This window comes from Lepidochelys kempii, chromosome 2 (assembly GCF_965140285.1).
Source record: "Lepidochelys kempii isolate rLepKem1 chromosome 2, rLepKem1.hap1, whole genome shotgun sequence".
NCBI classification, from domain to species: domain Eukaryota; kingdom Metazoa; phylum Chordata; order Testudines; family Cheloniidae; genus Lepidochelys; species Lepidochelys kempii.
This window is the reverse complement of record NC_136381.1, coordinates 271,123,278-271,150,122: the sequence shown is the minus strand read 5'-3', so window position 1 is coordinate 271,150,122 and position 26,845 is coordinate 271,123,278. Positions and strand designations below refer to the sequence as shown.

Sequence of the window (26,845 nt, the reverse complement as noted above, 5' to 3'; positions counted from 1 at the left end):
CTTGAGGAATTCCACCATGATTTCAACAATTTCCATCCCACCACCAACCTCAGCCTGGTCCAGTCCACACAAGAGATCCACTTCCTGGACACTACAGTGCTAATAAACAATGGCCACATAAACACCACCCTATACCGTAAACCTACTGACCGCTATTCCTACCTGCATGCCTCCAGCTTTCACCCTGACCACACCACACGATCCATCGTCTACAGCCAAGCTCTGCGATACAACCGCATTTGCTCCAACCCCTCAGACAGAGACAAACACCTACAAGATCTCTGTCAAGCTTTCTTACAACTACAATACCCACCTGCAGAAGTAAAGAAACAGATTGATAGAGCCAGAAGAGTTCCCAGAAGTTACCTACTACAGGACAGGCCTAACAAAGAAAATAACAGAACACCACTAGCCGTCACCTTCAGCCCCCAACTAAAACCCCTCCAACGCATTATTAAGGATCTACAACCTATCCTAAAGGATGACCCAACACTCTCACAAGTCTTGGGAGACAGGCCAGTCCTTGCCTACAGACAGCCCCGCAACCTGAAGCAAATACTCACCAACAACCACATACCACACAACAGAACCACTAACCCAGGAACTTATCCTTGCAACAAAGCCCGTTGCCAACTGTGCCCACATATCTATTCAGGGGACACCATCACAGGGCCTAATAACATCAGCCACACTATCAGAGGCTCGTTCACCTGCACATCCACCAATGTGATCTATGCCATCATGTGCCAGCAATGCCCCTCTGCCATGTACATTGGTCAAACTGGACAGTCTCTACGTAAAAGAATAAATGGACACAAATCAGATGTCAAGAATTATAACATTCATAAACCAGTCGGAGAACACTTCAATCTCTCTGGTCACGCAATCACATACATGAAGGTCGCTATCTTAAAACAAAAAAACTTCAAATCCAGACTCCAGCGAGAAACTGCTGAATTGGAATTCATTTGCAAATTGGATACTATTAATTTAGGCTTAAATAGAGACTGGGAGTGGCTAAGTCATTATGCAAGGTAGCCTGTTTCCTCTTGTTTTTTCCTACCCCCCCCCCCCCAGATGTTCTGGTTTAACTTGGATTTAAACCTGGAGAATGGTCAGTTTAGATGAGCTATTACCAGCAGGAGAGTGAGTTTGTGTGTGTATGGGGGTGGGGGGGATGTGAGAAAACCTTGATCTATGCAGGAAATAGCCCGACTTGATTATGTAAAGAGTTGTCACTTTGGATGGGCTAGCACCAGCAGGAGAGTGAATTTGTGTGGGGGGGTGGAGGGTGAGAAAACCTGGATTTGTGCTGGAAATGGCCCACCTGATGATCACTTTAGATAAGCTATTACCAGCAGGACAGTGGGGTGGGAGGAGGTATTGTTTCATGATTTCTGTGTGTATATAAAGTCTGCTGCAGTTTCCACGGTAAACATCTGATGAAGTGAGCTGTAGCTCACGAAAGCTCATGCTCAAATAAATTGGTTAGTCTCTAAGGTGCCACAAGTCCTCCTTTTCTTTCTGTCATTGGGATCCAAAAGCTAAAGATGACTGGATTGTTACCTCTTCCTTCCCTCTCCCTGGCCCTGCCCGCCTGTCTGGTTCATCCCCCTGGCCTCTGGTGCTCTAGGCTAGGGCAAGGCCTGTCTCTTTGCTCCTGTCTGTACAGCTCCTAGCACCGGGAGTCCGCAGGCATGCCTGGGGCCTCTGGGCACGGAACAGTACAAATTCGAACCACTGCTGACGCTGATTGTTCTGTGCCCGGGAAGGGGCCACTGAGTCATGTGCCCGAAAATCCAGCCAGCCCCAGGAGACGGGCGGGCCAGAGTGGGCCCTGGGCGCAGCGACCCTGCCCTGCCTTCCACCGGGCACCGCCTGTTCACACCAGGTTATTTCTGCACCAGCTAATCCGGTTTGGAGAGTCTGGGCTCAGCGGGGCGGGGGGGTGCAGAGGTCGGGGCCGGCTCGGCTGCCTCTCGGTCCCGCAGCGCAGGCCGGACACGGGAGATCCCGGGACCGGAGCGGGGTGCAGACTCCGGTGCCAAACCGGAGCCGGAGGCTCGGCGCCGCCCGCGGCTGCTGGGAGCTGTAGTTTTCCTCCCGGCCCCAGCCCGGGCGAACCCGTGTCCCCCGCGGCCGGGCTCACAGCGTCCCCGGCCCGGCGCTGCGCGGGGAACCCTGCGCCCTGGCCCCGCGCCCTGGCGAGGTGCGCGCGTCCTGCGCCCCCCTTGCGCGCCGGCCCCGCGCGTCTCTACGCGCGGACTACGGCTCCCAGGATGCAGCGGGCGCGGAGCCCTTTGTCTCTGCCCCCGGCGACGGCCGATCGGGCTGGGGAAGTTCCCGAGTCGGCGGCCATAGGGGAGCCGGGCGCAGCCGGGGCGCAGCGCGCCACGGGTGAGTGCAGCGGGCTGCCCGCTCCCTGCGCGGGGCGCGCCTCGGGGAGCCCGGCCGGGACCTGCCTGGGGGCTGCGCGCAGGGATCCGCGCTCCCGGGGGGGGCTGCCCAGGAGGCTGCGCGCAGGGATCCGCGCTCCCGGGGGGGGCTGCCCAGGAGGCTCCGCGCAGGGATCCGCGCTCCCGGGGGGGGGGGCTGCGCGCAGGGATCCGCGCTCCCGGGGGGGGCTGCTGCGCGCAGGGATCCGCGCTCCCGGGGGGGGGGCTGCTGCGCGCAGGGATCCGCTCTCCCGGGGGGGGGGCTGCTCGGGGATCCGTGGGGCGGAGTCAGCTCTCCCCCTAGCAAATGGGCCCCTCGCCTGCTCCCCCCGAGGCTTGCAAGTGCCGTGGGTTTGGCCGGGGGCGGGGGACCTGGATCCTCGCCGCCCGCGCCCCACCCCGGCCGCAGAGCCCTTCCTGGCGGGGGCACGTTTTGCTCCACTCGCCCCTGGCCCGCACGGGGCGTGCATGGGCTGGGCGGGGGCCAGGACAAGGCTCAGCCCGGGGCACAGTGGCTGGGCCGCGTGGGGGTCCCCCGGCTTCCCCCCGCCCCCAGCTGCTACCGGCGCTTCCCTTGTTCACCATCCCCGCGCCACCCGCCCGCATCCCCCGGGACCGCCCGCCAGGCGCCGGCTCCTTGGCCGGGTCCCCCAGGAAGGGATTTTTGGAGAGGGGGAAAAGGTGATTTGTGTTTAACTGTAGCTGAGAATGGGGGCAAACGGGGACGGGCCAGGAATCCTCCGCCGGTGGAAATCGGACCAACTCCATCCATGGCAGCCGGGCTCCCTGGATTGACACCAGCTGCGGATCTGGCCCTGGTCCTTCACTGGGCAGCCTGGGCCCTGATCCTGCAATTGGATCTGCTGGCGGGGATCCAGTTGCCGGATTGGGGCTTTATCCTCCCGCCCTGACCTCCCCTGTCGCCTCCAGGCACCCTAATCTGTCAGGTGGAGAGGGTAGAAGAGGAGACGGCAAGAAGGGCATGTGACAATAATAGTCTCTCTTGCACTGGAAATCCTTCCATGTCTGCTTCCCTGTCCTGCCGGGCTGTGGCCTGGCTCAGACCGGTCCAGCCCTGGCTCTGTTCCGCAGGCCAGTCATTGGTGTGAAGGAGATAAAGAAGGTTTGGGTCTAGATTTGACATAAGCCGTGAGGGATGATGATAAATGGAGGGGGGAGGCCATACTGCCAGCAGCCTCATGTGATCAAACATCATGAGTCAGGCTGCAAAGGATCATGGGACTGGCTTAAAAGCCCTGAGCATCTTTTAAACCTTGGGTTTGTTTGATTTGGTTCCTAGCCTTTATGGTGTCTTTGCTTCCCATTGTCGGGCTTTTCTCCACAATCCATGGAAGCGGGGATTCTCCCACAGTCTCTTGACTCTGGCAGCTGGGGCTTTAAACAAACACGGCAAAGATCACGAGGCTCGTGATGGACTCTCGAGAGGTGGCAGCCCTGGGGCCCTTAGGGGAGAGCACCGCAGAGAGAGGCCATGTGATGGCTGGGCAGGTGCCAAGCTGTGTGAGTGTTTACACTGGGGATTACAGCCACCTGCACCAGCCCAAACAAACACTACCCACTGCTGTTCGCACCAGTGCCGTTTGCCCGTCGTGTAGACGGTGACGTCTCCGACTTCGGCTCTCAGGGGTTGTCTCACACGGGGGTTTAAACAAGGCCGGAGACGACCGCCAAGTGTGCAAAACGTTCCCATGTCAGTGCTACCCTGTCCTCTTGCTCCCCTGCTCTGTTCGTCTGTTTCTGGCCCTACACTGGCCTCGCGTGGGGCTCCGTGGGGGCCCAGAGGTCGGCTGCTCCCAAGGGGTTGCGGTAGCGGGGTCCTAGGGAATGAGCCATCTGGTGCAGGGACCGGGTCCTTGTTTTGCAGAGCCCCCTGCACCAGACACTACGAAGTGAATAACAATGTCCTAATGGCCTGTGCTAACCGGTACTGACATGGTGCTGCAATGCCCCTTTTTCTTGAGATTTGTTTTTAAAAATGGAGGTGTTAAAATGTGGGGTGTGCCCAGGAGCAAGGCAGTGGTGGAGAGCAGCCATAGACCCTTTGGAGTCACAGAATCACAGAATTTAAAGCTGGAAGAGACAACCCGAGCGTCTGGTCTGATCTTTCGCATAGCACAGGCCAGCAGCGCCCCCCAGCACCCGCCCACTGACCCCAACGGCGAGATCAGACCAGAGCTTGGCAGCCCACAGGAGACTAGAGCACAGGAGGGTCGGAGGGACCGAGGGGCCCCAGTGCTTGTCAGGGAAAGGCTGAAGTGAGAGACACCCCAATAATCCTGGCAAGGGACCGGCACCCACAGGCTGCAGAAGACGGCAACGCGCCCCCTCCCCCCAGGTGACTGACAATCCGAGCAGGGGGGGAAATTCTTCCCCACCCCACACATGGCGATGAGTTAACCCCCGAAAATGTGGGCATGAACCAGCCAGCCCAGCACGTGAGAGCGAGAACGCTCGGGGTCCCCTTAGCGCCCTGGCCCACCCCCAACATCCCGTCTGTAGCCCTGGCCACCCCAGTGCTTCAGAGGAAGGAGATTAAAGAAAATGGAGGGGAAGGAACAACAACCAGGCAAACTCTGAATTCATAGATGCGCATCTCTCTCCATGCAAACGACACTGCAGCCGTGGCGTCCGTGGGGAGGGGGGTGAGCAGAATCCAGCCCTTACGTTGCAAGCTCCCGGGGCAGGACAGTCACTGGATCGATGTGTCTGCAAAGCTCCTAGCTCCCGCCTCTGGTGCCGTGTAAACACTCATCAGAAATAAGCAAAAGCTGGAGCTTTCCCGAGCGGTGAGCGGGGTGCAGATATGTCTGAGGACGTCACTGTCTGTTTTTCCCCAGAGGAGTGGGCAGAGTTAGCAGAATGGCAGCCGGAGCTTTACTGGACGGGAGGCAGGAGAGAGACAAGCTCGTGGTTTCGCTGGGTAGCGATAAGACTGGCTGGAATCTGTGAAATGCTCCACTTGGCTTCAGATCAGGACTAATTTTAACCTCCCAGTTAGAGTGTGTGTCCCTCACCTGCTGCATTTACCAGCTGGAGGCCTACTCCTGCCTCCCTGGTTTTGCTGGGAGAGTTGGGTGCGCCTGGAATTGAGGAGAAGGCCTGGCGAACCTGTGAGATTGGCCACCAAGAGCAACCGGCCTCCTATGAGAAAACAAACCAGCATGTGGTATAAACCAGGGTGCTCCGTTCCCCTCCAACCACAGGGCAAAATCCTGTCTTGACTTCCACCCCTGATTCCAACAAGCCTGCCAGGTGTGCGATGCTCAGCACAGAATTTGGCCCATCACCCCCTGGCTAGATTTCTCTGTCTTGTATTTTTTACTAGGCAGCTGTTCCGGTGCTCCTGTGTAATAAAAGCAGTGAAGCCAAGCCGGCACTGGGATGTGTGCACACCTTGGCTCTGTGTCTCTGGGAAGTGGCTGCCTCTTGTTTATGTTGGGTGGTAGGTTAAAGGCAGAAAGCTGCCCCCCCTCGACCCACCCCCGAGAGGCGGCTGGTGATATTCCAGGAGGACACCCCATGGAGAGACTTTACTGGGCATAGAAACGGTGCAAGGAAAATAAAAATTAAAACCCTTTTCCCACGTCATTTCTTCCCCAGGTTCAAATATGTGATATTGAAAATCTTGAGGCTGTTTTAGGGAGACCAGCCGTCTGAGGAGACGGGAGAAGAGCACACCGCTTTGGGGACCGTCTGTCTAGGTGCTGTTGTATCTGATGGCTTTCTGACATCTCCATTGCTAGCCATGAATCGAGGCTCTAGAAATCTGGCTTCATCCTGTTACTCACCACCCCTGTCCTGCTGGCCTCTCCCAATAAGAGTTATTGCCACGAGTCGGCAAGGGCGGTTATTGGGGCGCACGGATCTTACAGCTCCCGGTGCAGCCTGATGGGTGTATCGGTCTGCGAGCTCTAGGCCCTGTTCTCTTGGCTGACACCCGGGTTCTTCTCATGTTCCTTCCGCTTTGCTCACTGGCTGGCGCGAAGCAGTCAGAGCTCACCGGTGTCTGGCCCGGTGTCCGCAGCAGAGCGACGACACAGGGTGGCAGCCATTGGTTGGCCATAGTTCTGGCTTAGGCTGGCGGCGGGACCATAAGTGAAGGACAGGGACAGGCAGTACCGTGCCCTGCTGGGGGTGTCTCTGAGATTGACGGTGCACCTGGATTTATTTAACGTCTCTGTGAGGGACTGTAGGGGGAGGGTGAACGCGGCGTGGGCTACCTTCGCGGATGCTGAACTGGGAGGGGTTGGAAAACCAGCGAGAAATAACACAAAGGGGCCTTTGAGATGCAAGTGTGGGAAGGGACCAGTAGAGTGCAAGTGTTCCCGTGGGGCCGTGCGGACAAGGTCTCTGCAGGCAGATGGACAGTCAGCATCCCGTGCCCTGAGGAGCCAGTCTCCTCTGGAGGGATGACGCGGTGAGGAGTGGCTCACAAGGGCGTGTCAGGAGACAGGGAAATGCCCCAGGGAGTTGATCACTAACAAAGAGCTCGGGTGTTTCTGGTTTGTCTCCTGGCTCTCGTTCTGAATGCATGCATGGCACGGCCGGTGCCCCAGGGAGCTCGGCGGTGGGAATCGCTGGCTGTGTGCCGTGTGTTCGGGGAACTGTCTCGCTGGGTCAGGCCCGCGGGCCCTGTACTGCTGGCTCTGACTGTGGCCAGTCGTTTCAAAGGAAGGGGCAAGAACTCTGCAGGGGGCAGCGATGGGATAACCTGCCCTGGGGCAGTTCCCTCTGCCCCCATTAGCTAGAGGCTGGCTCCTGCCACGGAGAGGAGGAGGTCTGCAGCCCTCTCCAAATCCCTGCCCACGTCTGCAGCCCTGGCTGTTATAACTGGCTCTTCCTGACCTCCCTCTAAGTGGCCAGTTCCAGTGGGGGTGCTGGGATTTGAAGAGGGAGCTCGTGTGGTGCCGGGGAGGAGGGGGCAGGGGAAGGAACAGAACGGGGAGGGGGAAGGTAGTGACTAGAGAGGATTGAGCACAGCACAGGTTGTGGGTGTGGGCGGGGGAGAGACTGGAGAGCACACGGCCCTGGGTTACTGGGACCCCAATGGGTGGGGAGTTCGAATCCTCACACTGCAAATGTGCCCCTTGTCTTCACTGCCTGGCCTGAGCCTGTGGCCCGTGGAGGAAACGTGTCTCTGGTTAAAGGCAGATGCTGCCTGGGAATTGGGTTGTGGATCATGCCCTGGGTGACCCGGGGAGGCCCAGAGCGTGACTCGTCTTTCCCTTGGGCAGGCTCCGGGCGCATTGACATGGAAAGCCGGTCTCAGATGGAGCGAGGGGACAAGCTGCATGTGGGCGATCGCAGGGAAATGAGAGAGAGGGGAATGCCGGACACGTGCGGCACGGGTGAGTGGTGCTTTGAGCCCCCCAGGACTGCTCAGCAGGAAACCGGCCGGTCTTGCTTTACAGACTCCACGCTATGGAGAGTCCACCCGCCCCCGGGGAGGCTGTGCCAATGAACAGTCCATCCCCCGCCCCGCAGCGCTCACACGTTGCATCTTCTTTCCAGCTGGAATGTTTCTAACTTCAGCTTCCAGCCCCCGTGTGTTGTCCTGCCGGCTCCCACAGGACAGAGATCCTCTGCCCAGGCAGGTACTTGGAGAGCACGGTGGAGTCACCTCTGAACCTGCTCTGGGATGAGCTAAATAGGTTGAAAAGTATCTGCTAGCCTGTCGGTGCCCCGGGAACCAGACTGTGACTCTCGGTCCTTGCAGGTTCTGCTGACATCAGCCCCAAGGTGTTTATTAAAACGGAGCAGGAAGAGGAGCCGTGCGCGGGGGCGCCCCCAGAGCAGGGAGAGAGAGGAATTCGCCAGGCCCCCAGCACAGGTGAGTGCTGCTAAATTCCGCCTGGAGTTGGTCAGGCAAAGGGAGGCCAGGAAGAGCTAGGATCTCGGGGGAACCCTTATAAACTCCTACAGTCGGGCTGCCTGTGTCCTGCCAGCTGTTTCTGACCATGGAATGGCCCAAGACGGACTGAGCTGTACCAAAAGTTGATCAAAGCCGGGTGTGCTTGGAGCTGCAGGGTTGCTTCCAGCACCGTAGCCTTTGCCACAGAAGGGAAGCTGGGACTAACTGGGACTAGACGTGTTGACCAGACCTAGGGGCTCATCAAGCAGCAGCGTGGTCCCTGCGCTCATGTGCAGCCAGGACCCTTCTTCCCAGAGCAAGGCATGAGCCCCCCTTGAGGAGCACGGCCGTGGGACGTGGGCCCATCCCCAGGGAGTGGGTCTGAGCCCACAGCACAGGGATGCCTCGAGCAGCGGGTCTGGTGCGTTCTCTCTTGTCTGCCCTGGGCCAGGAAAGGATGGGCACAAAATATTTCACATGCAAGAGCCCCAAAGTCCCAGTCCAGGTTCCCCAGCCGGGGCCTGTTCAGTTCAGAGTCTCCAAGGGTTAGCTCAGCCCAGGACTGTCCCACGGACCCGGGACGTTATTCCTTCTTCCCTTCTCTCTCTGTTCCCCTCCCGGGCACAGGCTGGCCTGACGTGAAGCAGGAGATTGTGGTGAAAGTGGAGCCAGACGACGAGTCATATGTGGGGTATCCCCAGGGCCTGGGCGACCGAGACCTCCCTGGCTACCCCAGCACTGGTGAGTGATGCTAACCGCCCCAGGCCAGCTCAAGGAAGGGGGCTGGGGCGAGCCGGAAACTCAGAGGGGACCTGTGTGAACCCCTGGAGTCAGGCTCCTGGGGCAGGAGCCTTTGCTGGCCCTGGACACAGTGGATCCAGAAGCCGTGTGAGTCCCCCAGCCTTGTGAGCGTGGCTTCCCCTGCAGTGGGGGAGGGACAGACCCCTCCGCTTAGTAGCTGGGTCTGGCCGTGTGCGGGGCGTTCCCCAGGCAGACGGTGACTCGGGCGCCCCTGCAGTGTCCCAGCTAGCTCCTCCTGCTCCCCCCACGTTGTCAGCTGGGTGGAGGTATGCACAGGGGACATGCCCCCCCCCCCCCCCCCCCCCGAGCTCCCCTGCCGAGCCTCCTCAGCAGCTCCCCACGCGAGCTCCCCTCCTGTTCCTGTGGAGATGGGCTGCCGCAGGGATCGGCTCCCCTCCCGCGTGGATGGCTGTGCGTGGGTGTCTCCTTCCGGCTTCCCGGCTCCTGGCGGAGGTGTGCCCAGAGCCTCACACACAGGAGCGTGCGGGGCTGGACGCACGCCACAGCCGAGGGGCCCCATGCGTGGGGAGCAATGGATGCACAGAGCTGGGGGGGACTGGCCATGCGGGGCAGCGTGATTGGACCCAGCAAGTGTCTGTGCCCAGGGCCCTGCAGAATGTGTGGCCAGCCCCACTCAGCGTTCTGCTGCCCCACAGCCCAGGGCTCCGTATCGTCTGTGCCTCCCTCCCCGGCCGCTGTACACGTCGAATAGCTGGGAGAGGCAAGGGGACCCCCGGAGCCTTGTATGAGAGACCTCTGTGGGACCCAGAGCAGGGCCTTAACCACTCGCTGGTCCTGCCCCATGCTCCGGGGAACGAGCCAGCCCCTGGAGGGCAGCCTCCCCACAGGGGATGGTCGCAGCCCCAGTGGCCAGAAGCCAATGAAGACGACCACCAAGAGCAGCGTTTTATTGTCCTTACGCTGGAGATTGTCTGCTCCGTCCTCCAGGGCTGTCTCTGCGCCAGGGCCCACCCCGGCGAAAGGCTGATCAGGGCTGGCTGCGCCCGGCCCCCCTACACCCGCCCTGGAACAGGAGGTGCAGACACCTCCCAACCAGGCCAGGCCAGGCCCTGCCCTCCAGTGCTCACAGTCTGGATCCAGGGAGGAGCTGAGGAGACCAGCACGGGGAAGGGCTGCAGGGAGGGGATCAGGCGGTTAGGAGTTGGGCAATGTCTTCAGAGAAGGCTTAGAACCACAGGCACTTCCCCCTCTCGCAGTGTGGGTGAGCCAGCTCTGCCCGGGAGCCTAGTTAGCCCCGTCCCACTGGCCCTACCCCCCCCCCAGGGCGTGCAGGGTGGCCCCCACTGAGCCGGCTGGGCAATGGGGTCGGCCTGCCCCGGTGCTGAGGGCGGCTTTAGCTGGAGCCGGTCTGGCTCCCTGCATGGCAGCAATGGGCCAGCTGGGTGACTCTGCCTGGGGCAGCGGGCACAGTGGACTGCAGCCTGCGGCTGCCCGAATCAGTGCCGCTGGGCGTCTCTGGCCTCGCAATGGGAGGATGCCGAGGAGTCTCCTTGTGTCCCCACGGCGCGAGCGCGCTGGCCGGGCGTTGGGCCTGGGGCTGGCTCCTGCAGCGCAGCAGCAAACCGACGAGGGGGGCGTTGGGGGGCAGCAGGTCCCTGGGCGCCATGGGCACTGGCTGAATCCCTGCCAGGAAGTGACACGATGAACAGGTGGCCGCGTTTCCCCCACTGCCCTGCCCCACCCCGAGTGTAACTGGCCCCGGCAGGGTGGCCGGGGGTTAGGGGATCTGGGTTCTGTCTGGTGACAGGTCCCTTGGTGCTTCAGCTCCCTGCCGGCTAACCGGGGATAAGACCTCCCTGGCATGCCTGAGGGATGAATGCGCTGTGGGGAAGAGCTCCCTAGGAATGAACGCCGCTGACCACGGGAGAACAGCGCAGCGGGATCCGAACGCTGCCCTGGAGCTAGTCTCTCCCTCGCAGCCGTGCCGTGGGCGTAGGGAACGTGCAACGTGCTTTGCTTTCCGCAGGTATCAAAGCAGAGATCATCATCAAAACGGAGCCCGAGGACGACTCCTACGGCGAGTGTGGCCAGCATTACTGTGAAGGAGACGGTCCCGACGACCCCTTCTGTGAGTGGTGCTGGAATCCACCGGGACGGTCTCCGGGGGCAGGTGTGAGGGGAAGAGCTGGAAACTCAGGGACCCGCCTGTAGATTCCTCAAGGTGGGCCCCTGGCTGTGCCAGATCCTGGCACACACAGCTCGTGTCTGGCTTCCTGGTTCGCCTACAGGAGTCGCCAGAAGCTGGGGCACCCTACTGCCAGGGGTGCGTGTGAGGGATTGGGGGCAGACTGTAGTCAGTGGGAGGAGGACAGGACAGGGGGCCCTGTGGATATATTCACAGGCAGGGACAGGAGATCTGAGGCCTCTTGCTGTGTCTGCCACAGACTGCAGAATGACACACAGACAGACACACCGCAGCCAGCGTTCCCAGGGGCAATCAAAAGCCAATTTAAAGCTACTTTGCAAGGTCTCCCTCCCCAGCCCTGAGTGACCACAGGAAACACTGGGTGAGGCTTTTTCTTTCCTGTGAACAGGTGACGCAAACCCAGAGCTTATCGTGAAAGTGGAGCCAGACGATGAGTCAGCCATTGGGTATCCCCAGGGCCTGAGTGAAGGTGGAATTCCTGGCTACCCCAGCCCAGGTGAGCCATGCTGAGCCCCCTGGACAAGAGGGACAGGGAGAGCTGGAAACTCAGGGAGGCCCTGTATGAAATTAGTGAGCCAGGCTGGCTGTATTGTGCCGGCTCTTGCGGGGCTTTGGGGCGGAGCTCGGAGCTGGAGCGCGGAGCAGTGGAGCTGCAGGTTTTTGCCTGGAGCGGGAGCGGAGCCGGGGCACAGAAAATCTTGACTGCTCCACTGCTCCAGTTTGTTTTTTTCATTTTCACTCCAAAATGAGTGATATTTAGCAAGAAAGTCCTGAAGGTGCCAAAAAGTTTCAGATTGTAAAACAATTGATATTAACATCTCCGTTACCACTTTACGTAATATGTCACAGTTCTTCTCACGTCGGCCGAAATCAAGATTTAATGTACGGATACAAAATTACCAAGTTTTTTGGAGATAGTTATCAGACATCCGGCAACACTGCAGACTGCTCCCACCCTTGTGCCAAGGTTAGGCGAGTACGTACTCGCGTAGATTAGTGTGTGTTGATACTTCTTTTGTAAGGGTTGATCAACGAGACGCGCTGAGTGCTGCGATTACGGAAAAGTGTGACACGACGCAACATTTAAGATATCGCAAACAGGTATATTGCAAAAAAAATGTTTCTGTTTATTGATATATTTAGATATTGCAAGAGATGTTAACCACTTGAACTCATTTCTCACACGGGCTCCCATTACCGGTACATTTGTACGTGCTACCGTATCACTCTGGCGGACTTATTTTATATGTCATCTGTTCAACGGTCTTTTGGTAGCGTTTGTAATTTTAAATTTACTGAAAAAGTCGTGTGCAGCAGGCATATAAATATACAATAAACATTTTTGCATAAATTAGGAGTGAGTTTTGTGATATATCCAGAGTGATTGGAAAATGTCCAGCACAACTTCGGGGGTGAATCCTTAGGTCATTTTAAGAAAAAACATTTCTGTGAACATTTCTGTGCTAGTGTCCTAAAATTCTTCCTAAGGGAGCTATAGTCCCTTCAAGGAGGTGATGAAAAGTTAATTTCTGATTAATATCTCAAAAATGCTTTAATATAAAGTAATGAAATTATGTCTGTGTCTTAGTGTTAGTATGTGCTACCATATTACATTATCCAAAATCATTTAAACCATAGGTGTCCCGAACTGGCATTTGGTCATTTTTATTTCATATTTCAAGAAAGGCTTGTCATCGACTGCCCCTGGCTACGAGTGGTAATATTATGTTCCAGAATATGTTAATAATTTTTGGTTATTATTTATTATTACGTTGAAAATGTATGTTTCCAAAGTTGAAAAATAAGTAATAATAAAATTGTTTGTATCATTCTAAGCAGATTAACCGTTTGAGAAAACTGTTTAAAAATTTTAATTAAACAAAATAAATTGAGTACCGTTTCAATGCATGTTTTAGCATTAAATCATATTCCAGGTTCGTATCTGTTAAATAGTCGAAGATTTAATAAAATATTAAATAAAATTGGCCCAGTCCCCCCAGTTCATGATGCCTGTAGTTTAAATAATTTTATTTGAATGCTGTTGTATGATAGAATGCTGGAAATCCACTTTAACGGGAAAGCGGATTCAAATTGCAAGCACCGTCCTTTTAGTAAAGAGAGGAAATTTTTGGAAATGTTTTTCCTTCATCAGGCTGGAAACATTATACAAGATAGAACCTGTTATTTGCTCTCTCTTGTATAATCTATTCAGGCTGATGAAGCAAAAACATATTTCCAAAAATTTCCTCTCTTTACAAAAAGGACTGTGCTTTAAATTTGAATCCGCTTTCCTGTTAAAAGAAGAGGACGACTTGTGGCACCTCAGAGACTAACCAATTTATTTGAGCATAAGCTTTCGTGAGCTACAGCTCACTTCATCGGACGCTGTATTTTCCACAGTATGCATCCGATGAAGTGAACTGTAGCTCACGAAAGCTCATGCTCAAATAAATTGGTTAGTCTCTAAGGTGCCACAAGTACTCCTTTTCTTTTTGTGAATGCAGACTAACACGGCTACTACTCCGAAATCTGTTTCCCGTTAAAGTTTATTTTCAGCCTTGTAACATGTAGCCTCATTACTTCCCAGCAATGAATGTTGTAGAAGAACGATAGCACACACTAATGCTACGGCACGTACCACATTTCATGGCTATATCTGTATTAAAGTGTTTTTGAGATATTAATTAAAAACTTGGAAAATATTTCAAATATTTTTACCGCAAATTTCATAAGAAAAACTAACTTGCAATTTATAAATAAAAATTTTAATTAATTATGTATATTAAAAATACTTCATTAGAACTGCGAGAAACGTGTTAAAATATTAAAATATACTTTAATAATTTTGTGTAAAAAAGAAAATGCGATCATTTTTGTCCAGAAAATCCAAAATAAATTCAAAGTACCTTAAGTGGTTAAGATATCACAAGCAGGTACATTATAAAAAAGTGTAATGCTTTTGTTCATTGCTTTTCGAAGATCGTAACAAGAAACCTTTGGCTGCGGTAGCAGCCCAAGAAGATTTGGCCAGGGCTTCAACAAAAAAATCAAATCTGCCCCCCATGATTGATAGCCGATTTACGGAAAAGGTTCTCAACAACGTCTTTACTTTTGAATTTGAAAACCCCAAATCTGGGCTTTTGCGAAAAGCAAAGAAGAAATCAGCAACATGCAAGGTGGAAAAGGAAGTAAATGGCGAGCTCAAACCATGTAGCTTCAAGACAAGTGAGGCAAGTGCCGTGAAAAGTTTCAACCTTTGGCGGCATGTAAAACGTAACCATCCTGAAAACTATGCGGCTCTGGTTACAAAAAAGGACCAGGAAGATGAGGCAAAACAGAAAGCTGATGCGGCGAAACAACGTTCATCTGGCTCTTTGAAAACTCCTGGAGAAAAGATTTTTTCGGAGCTTCATCTGAAAAGAAACCCAAAATTGAGCAAACAAAACTTGACTCATATTTGAAGTCCTCAAAGGTTACAGTCGTCATGGATGCCAATACTTTCCATGAAGGGCTGATGGAAATGGTTTGCTTGAGTTCAACACTGCTCACTACCTTCAGGCTAAAGAACAAAGGATTCCAAAAAATTACAGATGAAATGGGTTGGCAGCTTGGCGTTTTGACGGGGCACGATGCGGTTCGTCGTTTAGTTGTCAGCACAGCTGAGTCTGGTCGCAAAGAGCTCAAGAAAGCTTTGGAGCAAAAATTGTGCTACCTGAAAATAGATGTGGCAACCCATGGAAACAGACATTTCCTTCCAATCAGTGCTCAGTACTATGAAGAAGGAAAAGATAAAGCTGTGGTAAAAACCTTGAACATAATCGACACTGAAGGGCATCACAATTCTTCGTACATGAAAAGTCAAGTAAAAGCTATTTTAGAAAAATTGGAGATCAGTGAAATGCAAGTGCTGAGCATCTGCGTTGACAATGCAGCAAACATGACGTGTGCCGTCAAAAATTTCAGCGAGGACAATGAAACCATCTCTACCTCTGAGACCAGGGATGTGGACAGAACTGAAGCTATTTTGCCTGATGAAGGCACTAAAGGAATGGATGAAATTGAACTCAACATGGATGCTGCTGCGCAATGGGTTAATGACCCTAGCCTCATACTTCCAACATGGCTTCATGAGGACGACTCAAAAGTCCAACTGATGAGGTGTGGTATTCACACTCTTCAGTTGGCAATCTGGGATGGACTGAACAAACAACATGCAAAGAAATTTCTGGCAAAAATTCGACAAGTTGTTGTCAAACTATGAACCCCAACTATTCAAAGTGTTCTGCTTGATCTACATGGGGTAACTCAATCATTGGATACTGTGACTCACTGGGGTTCAACATTTGCGATAATTGATCGGCTTCTCGTTTTTCAATCTTACTGTGAACAAGTGGCGGCTGCTGCTGGAACAAGAGAACTCAAGTTAACAAAAGCTGAATGGGACGAAGTGAAGAACCTGCGAGACCTCTTGGCAAAGCCAAACCAAACAACCGTGAACCTTCAAGCCGTCGATGTAACCTCAGGAGTTTTAATGAAGGAATGGCGAAAACTCTTGGAAGAAATTTGACTCTTGTCAAAATTCTTGGAAGAAAATGGTGGACAAATTGCAGAAGGAATTCTATCCTCCATGCAGAAACGCGAAGAGAAGCTTTTTGACAATATTCATTTCCTTGCTGGAGTTTATGTTGACCCATGGTATCAGATTCTTCTTACCTCAAGGGAAATACCGAAGGCAAAGGAAGGGCTCCTTGATATTGCTCGACGACTCGAAAAACAAAATCTGTTGCTACATTTGAACTCGGCGAAAGAGGTTGAAGAAAAAAAAAACAAAAGGGGTCCTCAACCGTCAAATTTGCGGTTTCGGAAAGTTCACATCCTTCAGAAATAGCAGGCTGTTCTCAAACGTCTGTCTCCACTCTGAACTTGTTCGAGCGTCCATCCCTGAGACGTCTTCAGCCATCACAGGGAAATGGAGATAATTCAAGCACCAATTCTTCAGAAGAAGACGCCTTCGAAAAGGAATTGGATAAACAAGAAAGACACCGGCGAGTTTCTGTGATTCATAATTGTAAGGAAGTGTTATTTGAGAGAAATGTTCGGGAAGATTGTGAGGCGATGGAGTCCATTGGTAGGCTGAAAGTGAAGTCTGTTTACACTCAAGCCAGTGTAGAGCGACTGTTTTCGGCTTTAAAGTTAATTTTAAATGATCTGCGGCAGACTGTGAAAGATGACTTGATTGCTGCAATAATTTTTTACAGAATGAATCATGAATCATTCTAGTTTATATCATTGTTGATGACATTTAAATTGTTTTAAAAGTCTGAATAAAAATGTTTTTTCAAAATGACAGTATGCACTTTTTTTATTTAGTTAAAAATTAATTTGAGTCAGAGCGCAGAGCGGTGCCGGAGCGGAGCTGGAGCAGAGCAATTCAAAAATTTGATTGCTCCAAATCCCTGGGCTCCTAGCACATGGACCCTGTGTAGCCACTGGGTGCAGTGGAGCCCAGAACTGCAAATCTCTCTGCCCTCGCGAGCGAGAGACGGTCCCTCTGCAAGGGGGCCGGAGGCTAAGCCCCAGTTAGCTGGGGACGCTAGCGTTAAGAGATTGCTTTTTAAGCGTCAGCCGACATTCTGTTCACTGCAGTGCTGTCTGGAGGCCTGAACTGCCCTGTCAAGGCAGGAGGCAGGTCTCCCGGAGCCGGGCCCTGGGACTGGTCTGTGCCTGCTGAGTGCTCTCTGACTCGCGACAAGAGAGATCTTGTGAACATTACCCGAGGGCCTCTGGCTGTGTGCACCTCTTTTGGCTGCGATGCTGACCCGGTGGGGGGAGCCGGCCTTGGCTGTGACCCACGAGAAGCCAAGAGAAATTCCTCCAGCCTCCGCTGCCTCGTGCGAGTGCGATGGCCTGGCCTCCAGCGGGGTTCCCGGGTCAGAGGGTGACAGGGCTGCCCTCCGCTGGCTCCCTGGCCTCCTTCCCAAGCTCGTAAAGCAGCGAGTCCTGCAAGCAGGATGTAAAGCCAGGGGAGACCTAGGTGCCGTTTTGTTGATAGCGGGGGGGGGGGGGGGGGAAGAGATTATTCTATTGCTTCACCAGCTCCTCGCAGCGTGAGCCAGTACGGCCCTTCCTGACTGGCAGCCTCAGGGGATCGAGAGGGTCCGTGCCGCACAAGCCAGCAAAGGTCCAAGCCTGCCCTGACCTTGCCCGGGCATCTTCGGCCTAGAAAGGAGCCTGGAAACATTAAAAATGGCAACACCTGGGTCTCCGATGTTTCTCTTTTGTCTTATTGACGCTTTGAGTCTTTCTAGCTGCCTCTGGCTTCGGTGGGGTGCTGGGTTGTGCGGCAGGGACGGGGACGGAAGTGAGGCCTCGGCGGCACTGGGGCTACGGCAGCAAAACGCGTCTCGCTCAGGAGTGTGGAAAAAACACCCCCCCCCGCCCCCCCCCCGAGCGACACAAGTCTCGCTGGCATACGTGCTAGTCTGCACCGTGCTGTGCTGGTGGGAGACGCTCTCCCGCTACCGCCCGCCACTGAGCTGCTTTCATTACGTCGACAGGCGAGCTCTCCGCCCCTCCCCGTGGGCGTCCCGCGGCCCCGCGAGCTCCCCCCTCCCTCCCCCCCCGGGTGTCCCGCGGCCCCGCGAGCTCCCCCCTCCCTCCCCCCCCGGGTGTCCCGCGGCCCCGCGAGCTCCCCCCTCCCTCCCCCCCCGGGTGTCCCGCGGCCCCGCGAGCTCCCCCCTCCCTCCCCCCCCCGGGTGTCCCGCGGCCCCGCGAGCTCTCCCCTCCCTTCCCCCCCCCCCCGGGTGTCCCGCAGCCCCGCGAGCTCCCCCCCCGGGTGTCCCGCGGCCCCGCGAGCTCTCCCCTCCCTCCCCCCCCCCGGGTGTCCCGCGGCCCCGCGAGCTCCCCCCCCCCCGGGTGTCCCGCGGCCCCGCGAGCTCTCCCCTCCCTCCCTCCCCCCCCCCGGGTGTCCCGCGGCCCCGCGAGCTCCCCCCTCCCTCCCTCCCCCCCCCCGGGTGTCCCGCGGCCCCGCGAGCTCCCCCCTCCCTCCCTCCCTCCCCCCCCCGGGTGTCCCGCGGCCCCGCGAGCTCCCCCCTCCCTCCCTCCCTCCCCCCCCCGGGTGTCCCGCGGCCCCGCGAGCTCCCCCCTCCCTCCCTCCCTCCCCCCCCCGGGTGTCCCGCGGCCCCGCGAGCTCCCCCCTCCCTCCCTCCCTCCCCCCCCCGGGTGTCCCGCGGCCCCGCGAGCTCCCCCCTCCCTCCCTCCCTCCCCCCCCCGGGTGTCCCGCGGCCCCGCGAGCTCCCCCCTCCCTCCCTCCCTCCCCCCCCCGGGTGTCCCGCGGCCCCGCGAGCTCCCCCCTCCCTCCCTCCCTCCCCCCCCCCGGGTGTCCCGCGGCCCCGCGAGCTCCCCCCTCCCTCCCTCCCTCCCCCCCCCGGGTGTCCCGCGGCCCCGCGAGCTCCCCCCTCCCTCCCTCCCTCCCCCCCCCGGGTGTCCCGCGGCCCCGCGAGCTCCCCCCTCCCTCCCTCCCTCCCCCCCCGGGTGTCCCGCGGCCCCGCGAGCTCCCCCCTCCCTCCCTCCCTCCCCCCCCCGGGTGTCCCGCGGCCCCGCGAGCTCCCCCCTCCCTCCCTCCCTCCCCCCCCCGGGTGTCCCGCGGCCCCGCGAGCTCCCCCCTCCCTCCCTCCCTCCCCCCCCCCGGGTGTCCCGCGGCCCCGCGAGCTCCCCCCTCCCTCCCTCCCTCCCTCCCCCCCCCGGGTGTCCCGCGGCCCCGCGAGCTCCCCCCTCCCTCCCTCCCTCCCCCCCCCCGGGTGTCCCGCGGCCCCGCGAGCTCCCCCCTCCCTCCCTCCCCCCCCGGGTGTCCCGCGGCCCCGCGAGCTCCCCCCTCCCTCCCTCCCCCCCCGGGTGTCCCGCGGCCCCCGCGAGCTCTCCCCTCCCTCCCCCCCCCGGGTGTCCCGCGGCCCCGCGAGCTCTCCCCCCCCCCGGGTGTCCCGCGGCCCCGCGAGCTCCCCTCCCCCCCCCCGTGGCCGTCCCGCGGCCCCGCGAGCGCGCTCACAGTTGTATCCGTGCTGCTGTACCGCAAGAAGCGTGTAGGTTCAGACACGGCCTAAGACGAATAAGAAAATTGCCCGTTGCTGCCTCTGTCCCACGGTGACGTTCTCATGGCTGTGGGAGGTGATGCCGGGCGGCGGTGACCCAGCCCAGCACGTCTCAGAAAGGTTGATTTTCCAAGGTACAAATGGGAGCGAGGTGCCCACCTGCCGCCGACAGTCAGTGCCGCTCGCTGCCACTTGTGTCTCTGGAAGTTACGGCTCTTGGGAACGCTGCCCAGCACCCATGGGACCTTCCGCCGGTGAGCAGTGCCTGGGGGCAGCTGCTTTCTCGGTCGGCGAGCTCAGAGGGTGCAAGGCATTAGAGCCTGCGTCTCTGTACAAACGGGGGTGCCACCGAGCGTCTCGGCCCTGGCACTTAGCTGTATTCTGCGTTCAACGCTGGGAATTCCCCCGTCCCCGGCACACGGAATAACATCTGGCCTCTCTCTTTTCCCCAGCAGGTGATGGGAGCAGGGGTGCCAGCGAGCAGAAGCACCCTGGGGAAGAGCCAGAGGACGTGAAACCAAACAGGGCTTTGCTGATGAGAGGCTTAGAGGCTGCTTCCCCAGGCTTGCTCAGGACAGAACCCAGCATTAATCACTGGAAAGTGAAACACGCCCAGGGAAACATCACAGCGCTCCAGAGACCCACAGTGACTGTGGAGGGGCCGCAGACAACCCCTGAGCCCAAGGGAAAGGTGCCAACGGCCCCGACAAGCAACCCCAGCCAGAAATCCCTTTCGGCCTCTGACCGCAGGGGGGCTGTGGCCGCCAGCACCGAGCCGGTGAAACGCCCGCGAGCCCACGCTGCCGAGCGGCCGTTCACGTGCACCGAGTGCGGAAAGAGCTTCCAGCACCGGGGAAACCTCATCACTCACCTGCGGGTGCACACGGGCGAGAAGCCCTTCACCTGCACCGAGTGCGGCAAGAGCTTCAGCCAGAAGGGCGACCTGATGCGGCACCAGCGCATCCACACGGGCGAGAAGCCCTTCGAATGCAACGTGTGTGGGAAGAGCTTCTGCTCCAAGCAGACCTTCATCCTGCACCAGCGCATCCACACCGGGGAGAAGCCCTTCTCCTGCACCGAGTGCGGCAAGTGCTTCAACCGCAAGGCCAACTTCATCACCCACCAGAAGATCCACCGCGGGGAGCGCCCCTTCGTCTGCGCCGAGTGCGGCAAGGGCTTCTGCGCCAAGAAGACCTTCATCCTGCACCAGAAGATCCACATCGGGGACCGGCCCTTTGGCTGCTCCGAGTGCGGCAAGAGCTTCAGCCGCAACGGGGATCTGACCCGGCACCAGCGCATCCACACCGGGGAGCGGCCCTTCGCCTGCGCCGACTGCGGCAAGTGCTTCAGCCACAACGGGGAGCTGATCAAGCACCAGCGCATCCACACCGGGGAGAAGCCCTTCACCTGCACCGAGTGCGGCAAGAGCTTCAACCGCAAGGGCACCCTTATCACCCACCAGCGCATCCACACCGGGGAGCGCCCCTTCGTCTGCGCCGAGTGCGGCAAGACCTTCAACCTGAAGACCACGCTGATGAAGCACAAGCGGATCCACACGGGGGAGCGGCCCTTCACCTGCGTGGAGTGTGGCAAGAGCTTCAAGTACAAGGGCAACCTGCGGACCCACCACCTCACCCACACGGTGGAGCGGGTCTACCCCTGCACCGAGTGTGGGAAGATCTTCAGCCACAAGAAGGAGCTGACGGTGCACCAGGCCGTCCACACGGAGGAGAGACTCTTGTCCTGCTACGGAGATGGGGAGTCGTTCAACCCCTTCCTCCAGATGCACCCGCTTCTGCTGTCTGTGCCCCAAGCCAAATGCCTCTGGAAGCCTTAACGCAGTGTACATAAGGAGGGAGTTAGAGACATGCTACGTCCCCTGAGCAGGAGCAGAGGAGGAGCAATGCTGTAATTTAGGATTTGGACATGCCGTGGTGCTGATGAAATAACAGGCTCCCTGGCACAAGGAGCTCCCAGGCTGAAGGCCTGCGCTGACGAACCAACCGTGCATCCCTAAGGAAAACACAACTGCACATTCCCTGCACAACGCAGCTCGAATTCCAATGAAAACAAGGGCCCGAGTCTTGCCCTGAAGGATGCCAACACTGTAGTACTAATCCCATTTGCTGGGTTGGACGTAACCCCCAGAGGTGCTAGAGAACGTCTGGCAGGAGGGACGGGAGATTTCTGGGAAGGGATCTGGCTTATGGAGCAGCGCTTGGAGGGCGTTGGGAATGACATGGCCCGGGTTGACCGATGTGGGGTCTTCATCTTACTACTGAAAGGAGCGGAGGGTGCTAGCAGGACTCTCCTGCCCGTTCCTGTGTGGAGCAAACACGGGAGCGTCGTGCTCATTGGGATAGTTCTGGCGAAGACCAGTGGTTTCTCAGGGCGGGGGGTGCTGTGCTGTGTGGTGTTGTTAGGTCAGGCCCCGTGGGTACTGGGGGGCGGGCGAGACTTTGCTACTGCGCTGTAGTTATGGCTTATGCCAGCAGCTCCTCAGTGGAGCTACTGGACAGACCTGACGGACAGCGCCTGTTCCAGCCGGGCCGGTGACAGTGTGGGAAATGAAAGAAAACCTCAGTCGAGTGTGGACTTGAGGACTCCAGGTGCAATGCCCTGGAGCAATAATTACTGTAGTGCTCTTTCCTCTCTGTTCTCTTACTGACTATTTACCCACCAGGAGTGTGCGCCGGGCTTCACAACTGTGTACGGCCTGATCCCTGACCTGAGAAGTGACCATCTCACTGAGACCACCTAGAGGTCTGACAGAGATTCACAGAGTCCTAGGGCTGGGAGGGACCTCAGGAGGTCGTCTAGTCCCGTCCCCTGCACTCCCAGCAGGACTAAGTATTATCTAGACCATCCCTGGCAGGTGTTTGTCCAACCTGCTCTTAAAACCCTCCAGTGACAGAGACTGGTTAGAGCTGGAAAAGACCGATTGGTCATTTTGCCCATTCCTAGCCAATGCAGGGTCGGGCTCTACTCTGTATTTTCTAGGAATATGTCCAGCCTGTTAACCCTCTCCAGCGATGGGTCGCCCCTCGCTCCCTTGTGAGGTCCGTGCACAGTCTAATAGACACTGACTACTTCTCATCTTGTGTGAAAGGGACTTGGGTTTAGTTGCTAGTTTGTAGTTAGGCAAAGGGTCATTTTAACGTTAAAATTTGTCGTTCTCCGTGTGGATAGCCTAGAATCCTAGTTGTTAGATTTGGAAAAGAACTAATAAGTCTTCTAATAAACTCTAGTACTTCTCCCTGGCACTGCACGCCTGTTCCCTCCAGTGCTTGGTCCGTCTAACTGTACGTGTCCCAAACTCTGGGGTGTCACCTCTCTGGGGGGGTGGTTCCACAGCCTGAAACGTCTCCCCCTTAGGAAGTTTTTTTCTGACATTCAGCTTTAATCCTTGATTTCGTCCAGTCATCCCCACCTTGAATTACTGTAAAATTCTCTCTCCCGTGCCCGCGCCCCCGTGTTTCCCCCGGATTGTTATTGGGTCCCGTCAGGTCACTGCTCAGTGAAGCTGGACCTACTTGTCTCTTTTGCTCATTCCTCACCAGTCAATCCCTTGTGCCCCCAGATCACATTGTGGCTGTTCTCTGAACGGGCCATCGGTATTTTTCCAGCTCTCCTGAGGAGCCCTGAACAGCATGCCGTCTCCAGTGGGGTTATCCCAAGGCAGAGAGATGGGGGCTGTCACCCCTTTGCTCCATTACACAAAGCCTCTGTGTATTGGCCTTTTCAGGTGCCAGGATGGACTGGAAGCTCCTGTCTAATCTGCTGCTGTCCACTGTCTTCCCCCAGGTCCCGATCAGTGTTTCCTGCTTCCTGGATTCTTTCCTTCCCACTGACTCTCTGCAGGGCAGATGCTGCTTCCCTAATAACATGCTCTTACTGCCTCTGCTAGGTGATTCGTGAAGAAATGGCATAAATCAGGAGCTCCCAGTAACACAGCCGTGGCACCCGCTGAGCACCTGCTCCCAGCTCCGTCCCGTGGCCTGTTGTTATTACTCTTGGCTAACACGTCTGCAGCTAGCGTTCAGTCCGTGGGATGGTCTCTGCTGACGCTGGGTCAGCCGGGACAGTACGTTTTGATGAGATGCTCTGTCAAGTGCTTTACTCACAACCAAGTGCGTCTTATCTCGCGCTTTCCCTCCACCCGCTAACTGTCCGAACAAGCAATCCGGGCACTGCCTTCTGCTGCTCCCTGCCCCAGGCACCTTCTGGGGGCGGGAACGAAGACACCCTGGCTCTCCCTGCTCCGGCCTGTGCTGTGCTTTTCCCACCGTGGCCGAGAGGGGCTCGGGGCTGGAGTGCTTGAGAAAACGGAGCGTCCGTGGGGTTGGTCTGCCAGGTTCCGGATGAAGAACTGACCGAGAACCACAGCAAGTAGGAGGGGATGGGATGTGGAGACAGAGTCCCCTGTTGGGTCCACTCTTCCCCCACCCCCAAACCCAAATCCCTCTGTTGTTAAAGGAGCCCGGGGGGCAGGCGCTATGCGAACATTTCACGATCCAGCCATTTCACATCAACTTGTGATTTACAGACACCGCGTGAAGGGCGTTGGTTTGGGCCAAGTGAGTGACTGGGGGAAAATGGCAGCCAAAGGGACTGGCCGGAGTCAGGGTGGAATGATTGGTGCGTTGGTCCAGGAGACCAAAATCCCCCATGGGGGAAAGGAGAACAAGGGGGATTTCTATAGGGCTGAAGTGGTGTCTAGGCCTGGTCTGGCTCTGTATCGGGTTGTGCTCACCACCCACGGTGCCTCCTACCGGTTGCTATGGGAATTCGCTCTGTCCAGCAGGGCACCCTCCTCTTGTAGTGTCTCACTCCCGTCACTGCTTCTCCACCGTCTCCGCTGTCTGGGACTCCCGAACTGTGGCGTCCTCTTCAGGGCACGGCCCTCCGGCTGTGCCCCAACTCCGTTGTCTCCCCGCTTCCAGGGAGCCCGCAGTCCTTTGCCCAGCTTCTCGCCGCAATGGACTAGAGCGCCTAGTCCAGCCCCTTGCTCAGGGGCAAACTGCAGTCCTTTGGCTGGCCACTTCCCTCAGCGGCCAGTGGGGCAAAAGGGGGCGCCCAGGCCTGCCCACTACTCTGGGCCCCAACCCACGGACCCTCTCGCTGGCAGCTGCTCATGGCCTCTCCTTCCCCTCTGCCGCTACCTGCTTTCCCTGGGCCACTTCTCCATAGCCCCAGCACCTACTCGGCCCCTGTGTCAAGGACGCGGTCTGGGAGCCAGCCGGGCTGGAGCTCCACTTGCTCCCCCGACCCTGCCCAGCACGGCTCTGTCGCACGCACTTCTCTCTACGGGCAGCCAGGCCCTCTCCCTCAAGCTCCAGGAGAGACTGAGCTCCTCGCTGCCCTGCAGCCCTTCTTATAGGACCCAGCCTGGCCCTGATTGGCTGCTTCTAAGCCTTCCTCTGGTTGGCTGGGTTCTGCACAGCCACTCCAAGGGCTGCTATTAACCCTTTGCCAGCCAGTGAGGGGCTGCTGCCCCGTCACAGGCTCCTCTGCACAGGGTGAATTTCACCCCTCACTAAATCATATTTTCAGGACCCTTCTTTTCTAGCGGGTGCTGAGAGCCGGGGTCCAATAGTTAAAGTCTCTGAAATAATTTGCTAGGAAGCAGCTTGTTCCCATCTCCCTTGTGAAAGGAATTTCCTCTGGTCCCAGCTCAGGGTACCCCACAAATGCCTTCAAAGTTATTCACCCAGCTAAACTGAGGACGAGTTAGCAAGGGGTGAAACTCCTCTTTGCAGATGCTGCCATCGCTAAAGGAGTTTTGGCTGCTAGAATCTCATCTGTGACTCAGAGTCTGAAGAGAGGTTGGATGATGATAAACCAGGCAGGAGCTGTGGGTCTGGACCTGCCAGATTTATAAAGGGAGTGGCTAGTTCTTTACTAATATGGTTATTTTGTTGCCTATTGACTCATTTATTTGTAACTTCCTTTTGGGCTGTTTGGACAGAATTCTTCACTGACCTCTTCTGCATGACCTTGCTAGCGATAGAAAGCAAATTAATCGGTGTGTGTGGTGTATATTCTGCAAATGTATTTGTATGTAAAATTACTCTTCTGCCATTGGTTATTGGTCTCCAATCCTGGGCTTTCTGGTGTCAAATGGGAAAATTCCCCTTGGCTCCAGTGGGGGTCAGGACAGGGCCCACTGATGGTATTTATTATTCTTATGCAAAAATCTTCCCCTCTGATGATTCTTATTGTGACAATAGGGTCACTGTGCTGAGAGGTTGTGTAGCCTAGAGCAGTGGTTCTCAAACTTATTTGATTGGGCCCACCTTCTTTGTGTCTGTGGTTCTTTGTGCCTCCCTCCCCACCGCCCCCCAAGTACATATATCGCTACCCAGCTCTGAAGCACAGAAGTAAGGGTGGCAATGTGGAAAGTGACTTTTCACAGCAGACTTAGCGTCCCAGTGCCACCCTTTCTTCTGCTGCCGCCCCCCTGGGGCTGACAGACGGAGGCCCACCACCTCCAGGTGAGGGATGGGGGTGGGGGAGAAGGAGAGCCCAAGTCCAGGCTGCTTCCTGGGGAGGGATTGGGGAGAGCCCGAGCCTGGGTGGCTCCACACTTCCCGGGCATGCACGGCCCTTCTGCACAAGCCCCAGCCACCTGGGGCTGTCAGCCCCAGCTCTTATTAAAAAAAACAAAAAAAAAGCTCACAGCTTGTGCCTCCCTTGGGCGGCCCACCCCATAGTTTGAGAACTGCTGCCTAGCCTTTGGGAACTCCTGGAATCCAGGGCTCCTGAGGTCTAATCCTGGCTCTGGACTTAAGCTCTCAGTCTCAGTTCCTCCATCTGTAAAATGGGGATAATAATACTTACCGCACCTACCTCACAGGGGTGTTGTGAGGGTAGCTAATCACCGGCTGTTTGAACAGTGCTTAGAAGAGACTGTAGAGCACGTGGCCAGAAGACTAAGTATTATTATTGCTGTGGCCTGGGGCCTGCTCTTCCCTGGGGACCGGATGTGTAAGAATTTCTCCAGAGACGCCCTTAGATTGCTGTAGAGCAAGGTCCATGTGTATTTATATTTTCATTCTTTTTCCTAATCTAGAAACTAATAAAAGGTTAGAAATGAAACAAGCCACCTCTCTGGTTTGGCGCTGTTTGTCCTGGGACCACGGTGCTGCTCGTTGCTCATGTTTCCATTGCTGGAGTGGAATCCCCCCGCCCCCCAGCGCTCGTTCTGTTGTGTTACTAGGTACAGAGGCAACATTGACAAGGCAGGAATTGTCGGCTCACTCGTTCCTCTTTGGGCAATTAGTGCTTCATTTGCATTCTTTCACCACCAAAGCAAGTCTCCTGCCTCGGCTCCTGTTAACTTCCCCTAGCACCCGGTAGCCCTTTTATAGAAGCTTTGTTCCCAGCATGCCTTTCTGGAGCTGGCAGTTCAAACTCCCCTGAGCCATAAATGCCCTTTTTCCAGCTAGTAGCCGTTGGCTCCGTCTTTCTCTCTCCCGGCTGG

General features: G+C 56.6%; 1 protein-coding gene across 4 annotated transcripts; it reads left to right on the top strand.

Moving 5' to 3' along the window:
• The first annotated feature begins 1,770 nt into the window (after positions 1-1,770).
• On the top strand, positions 1,771-26,463 carry LOC140905767 (uncharacterized). 4 transcript variants are annotated; one of them, XM_073329215.2, is made up of 8 exons: positions 2,328-2,397; positions 6,057-6,157; positions 7,691-7,804; positions 8,173-8,286; positions 8,935-9,048; positions 11,096-11,197; positions 11,664-11,771; positions 19,815-26,463. In XM_073329215.2, the coding sequence occupies exons 3-8, from the start codon at positions 7,708-7,710 to the stop codon at positions 21,197-21,199; spliced, it is 1,920 nt and encodes a 639-aa protein (XP_073185316.2). In that variant the 5' UTR covers positions 2,328-2,397; positions 6,057-6,157; positions 7,691-7,707; the 3' UTR covers positions 21,200-26,463. The 4 variants fall into 4 exon arrangements, with proteins under 4 accessions (XP_073185315.2, XP_073185314.2, XP_073185313.2 ...); XM_073329214.2 differs by lacking the exons at positions 2,328-2,397; positions 6,057-6,157 and adding an exon at positions 1,771-1,891; XM_073329213.2 differs by lacking the exon at positions 6,057-6,157 and having other exon boundaries at positions 2,246-2,397; positions 19,818-26,463.
• Positions 26,464-26,845: the final 382 nt, after the last annotated feature.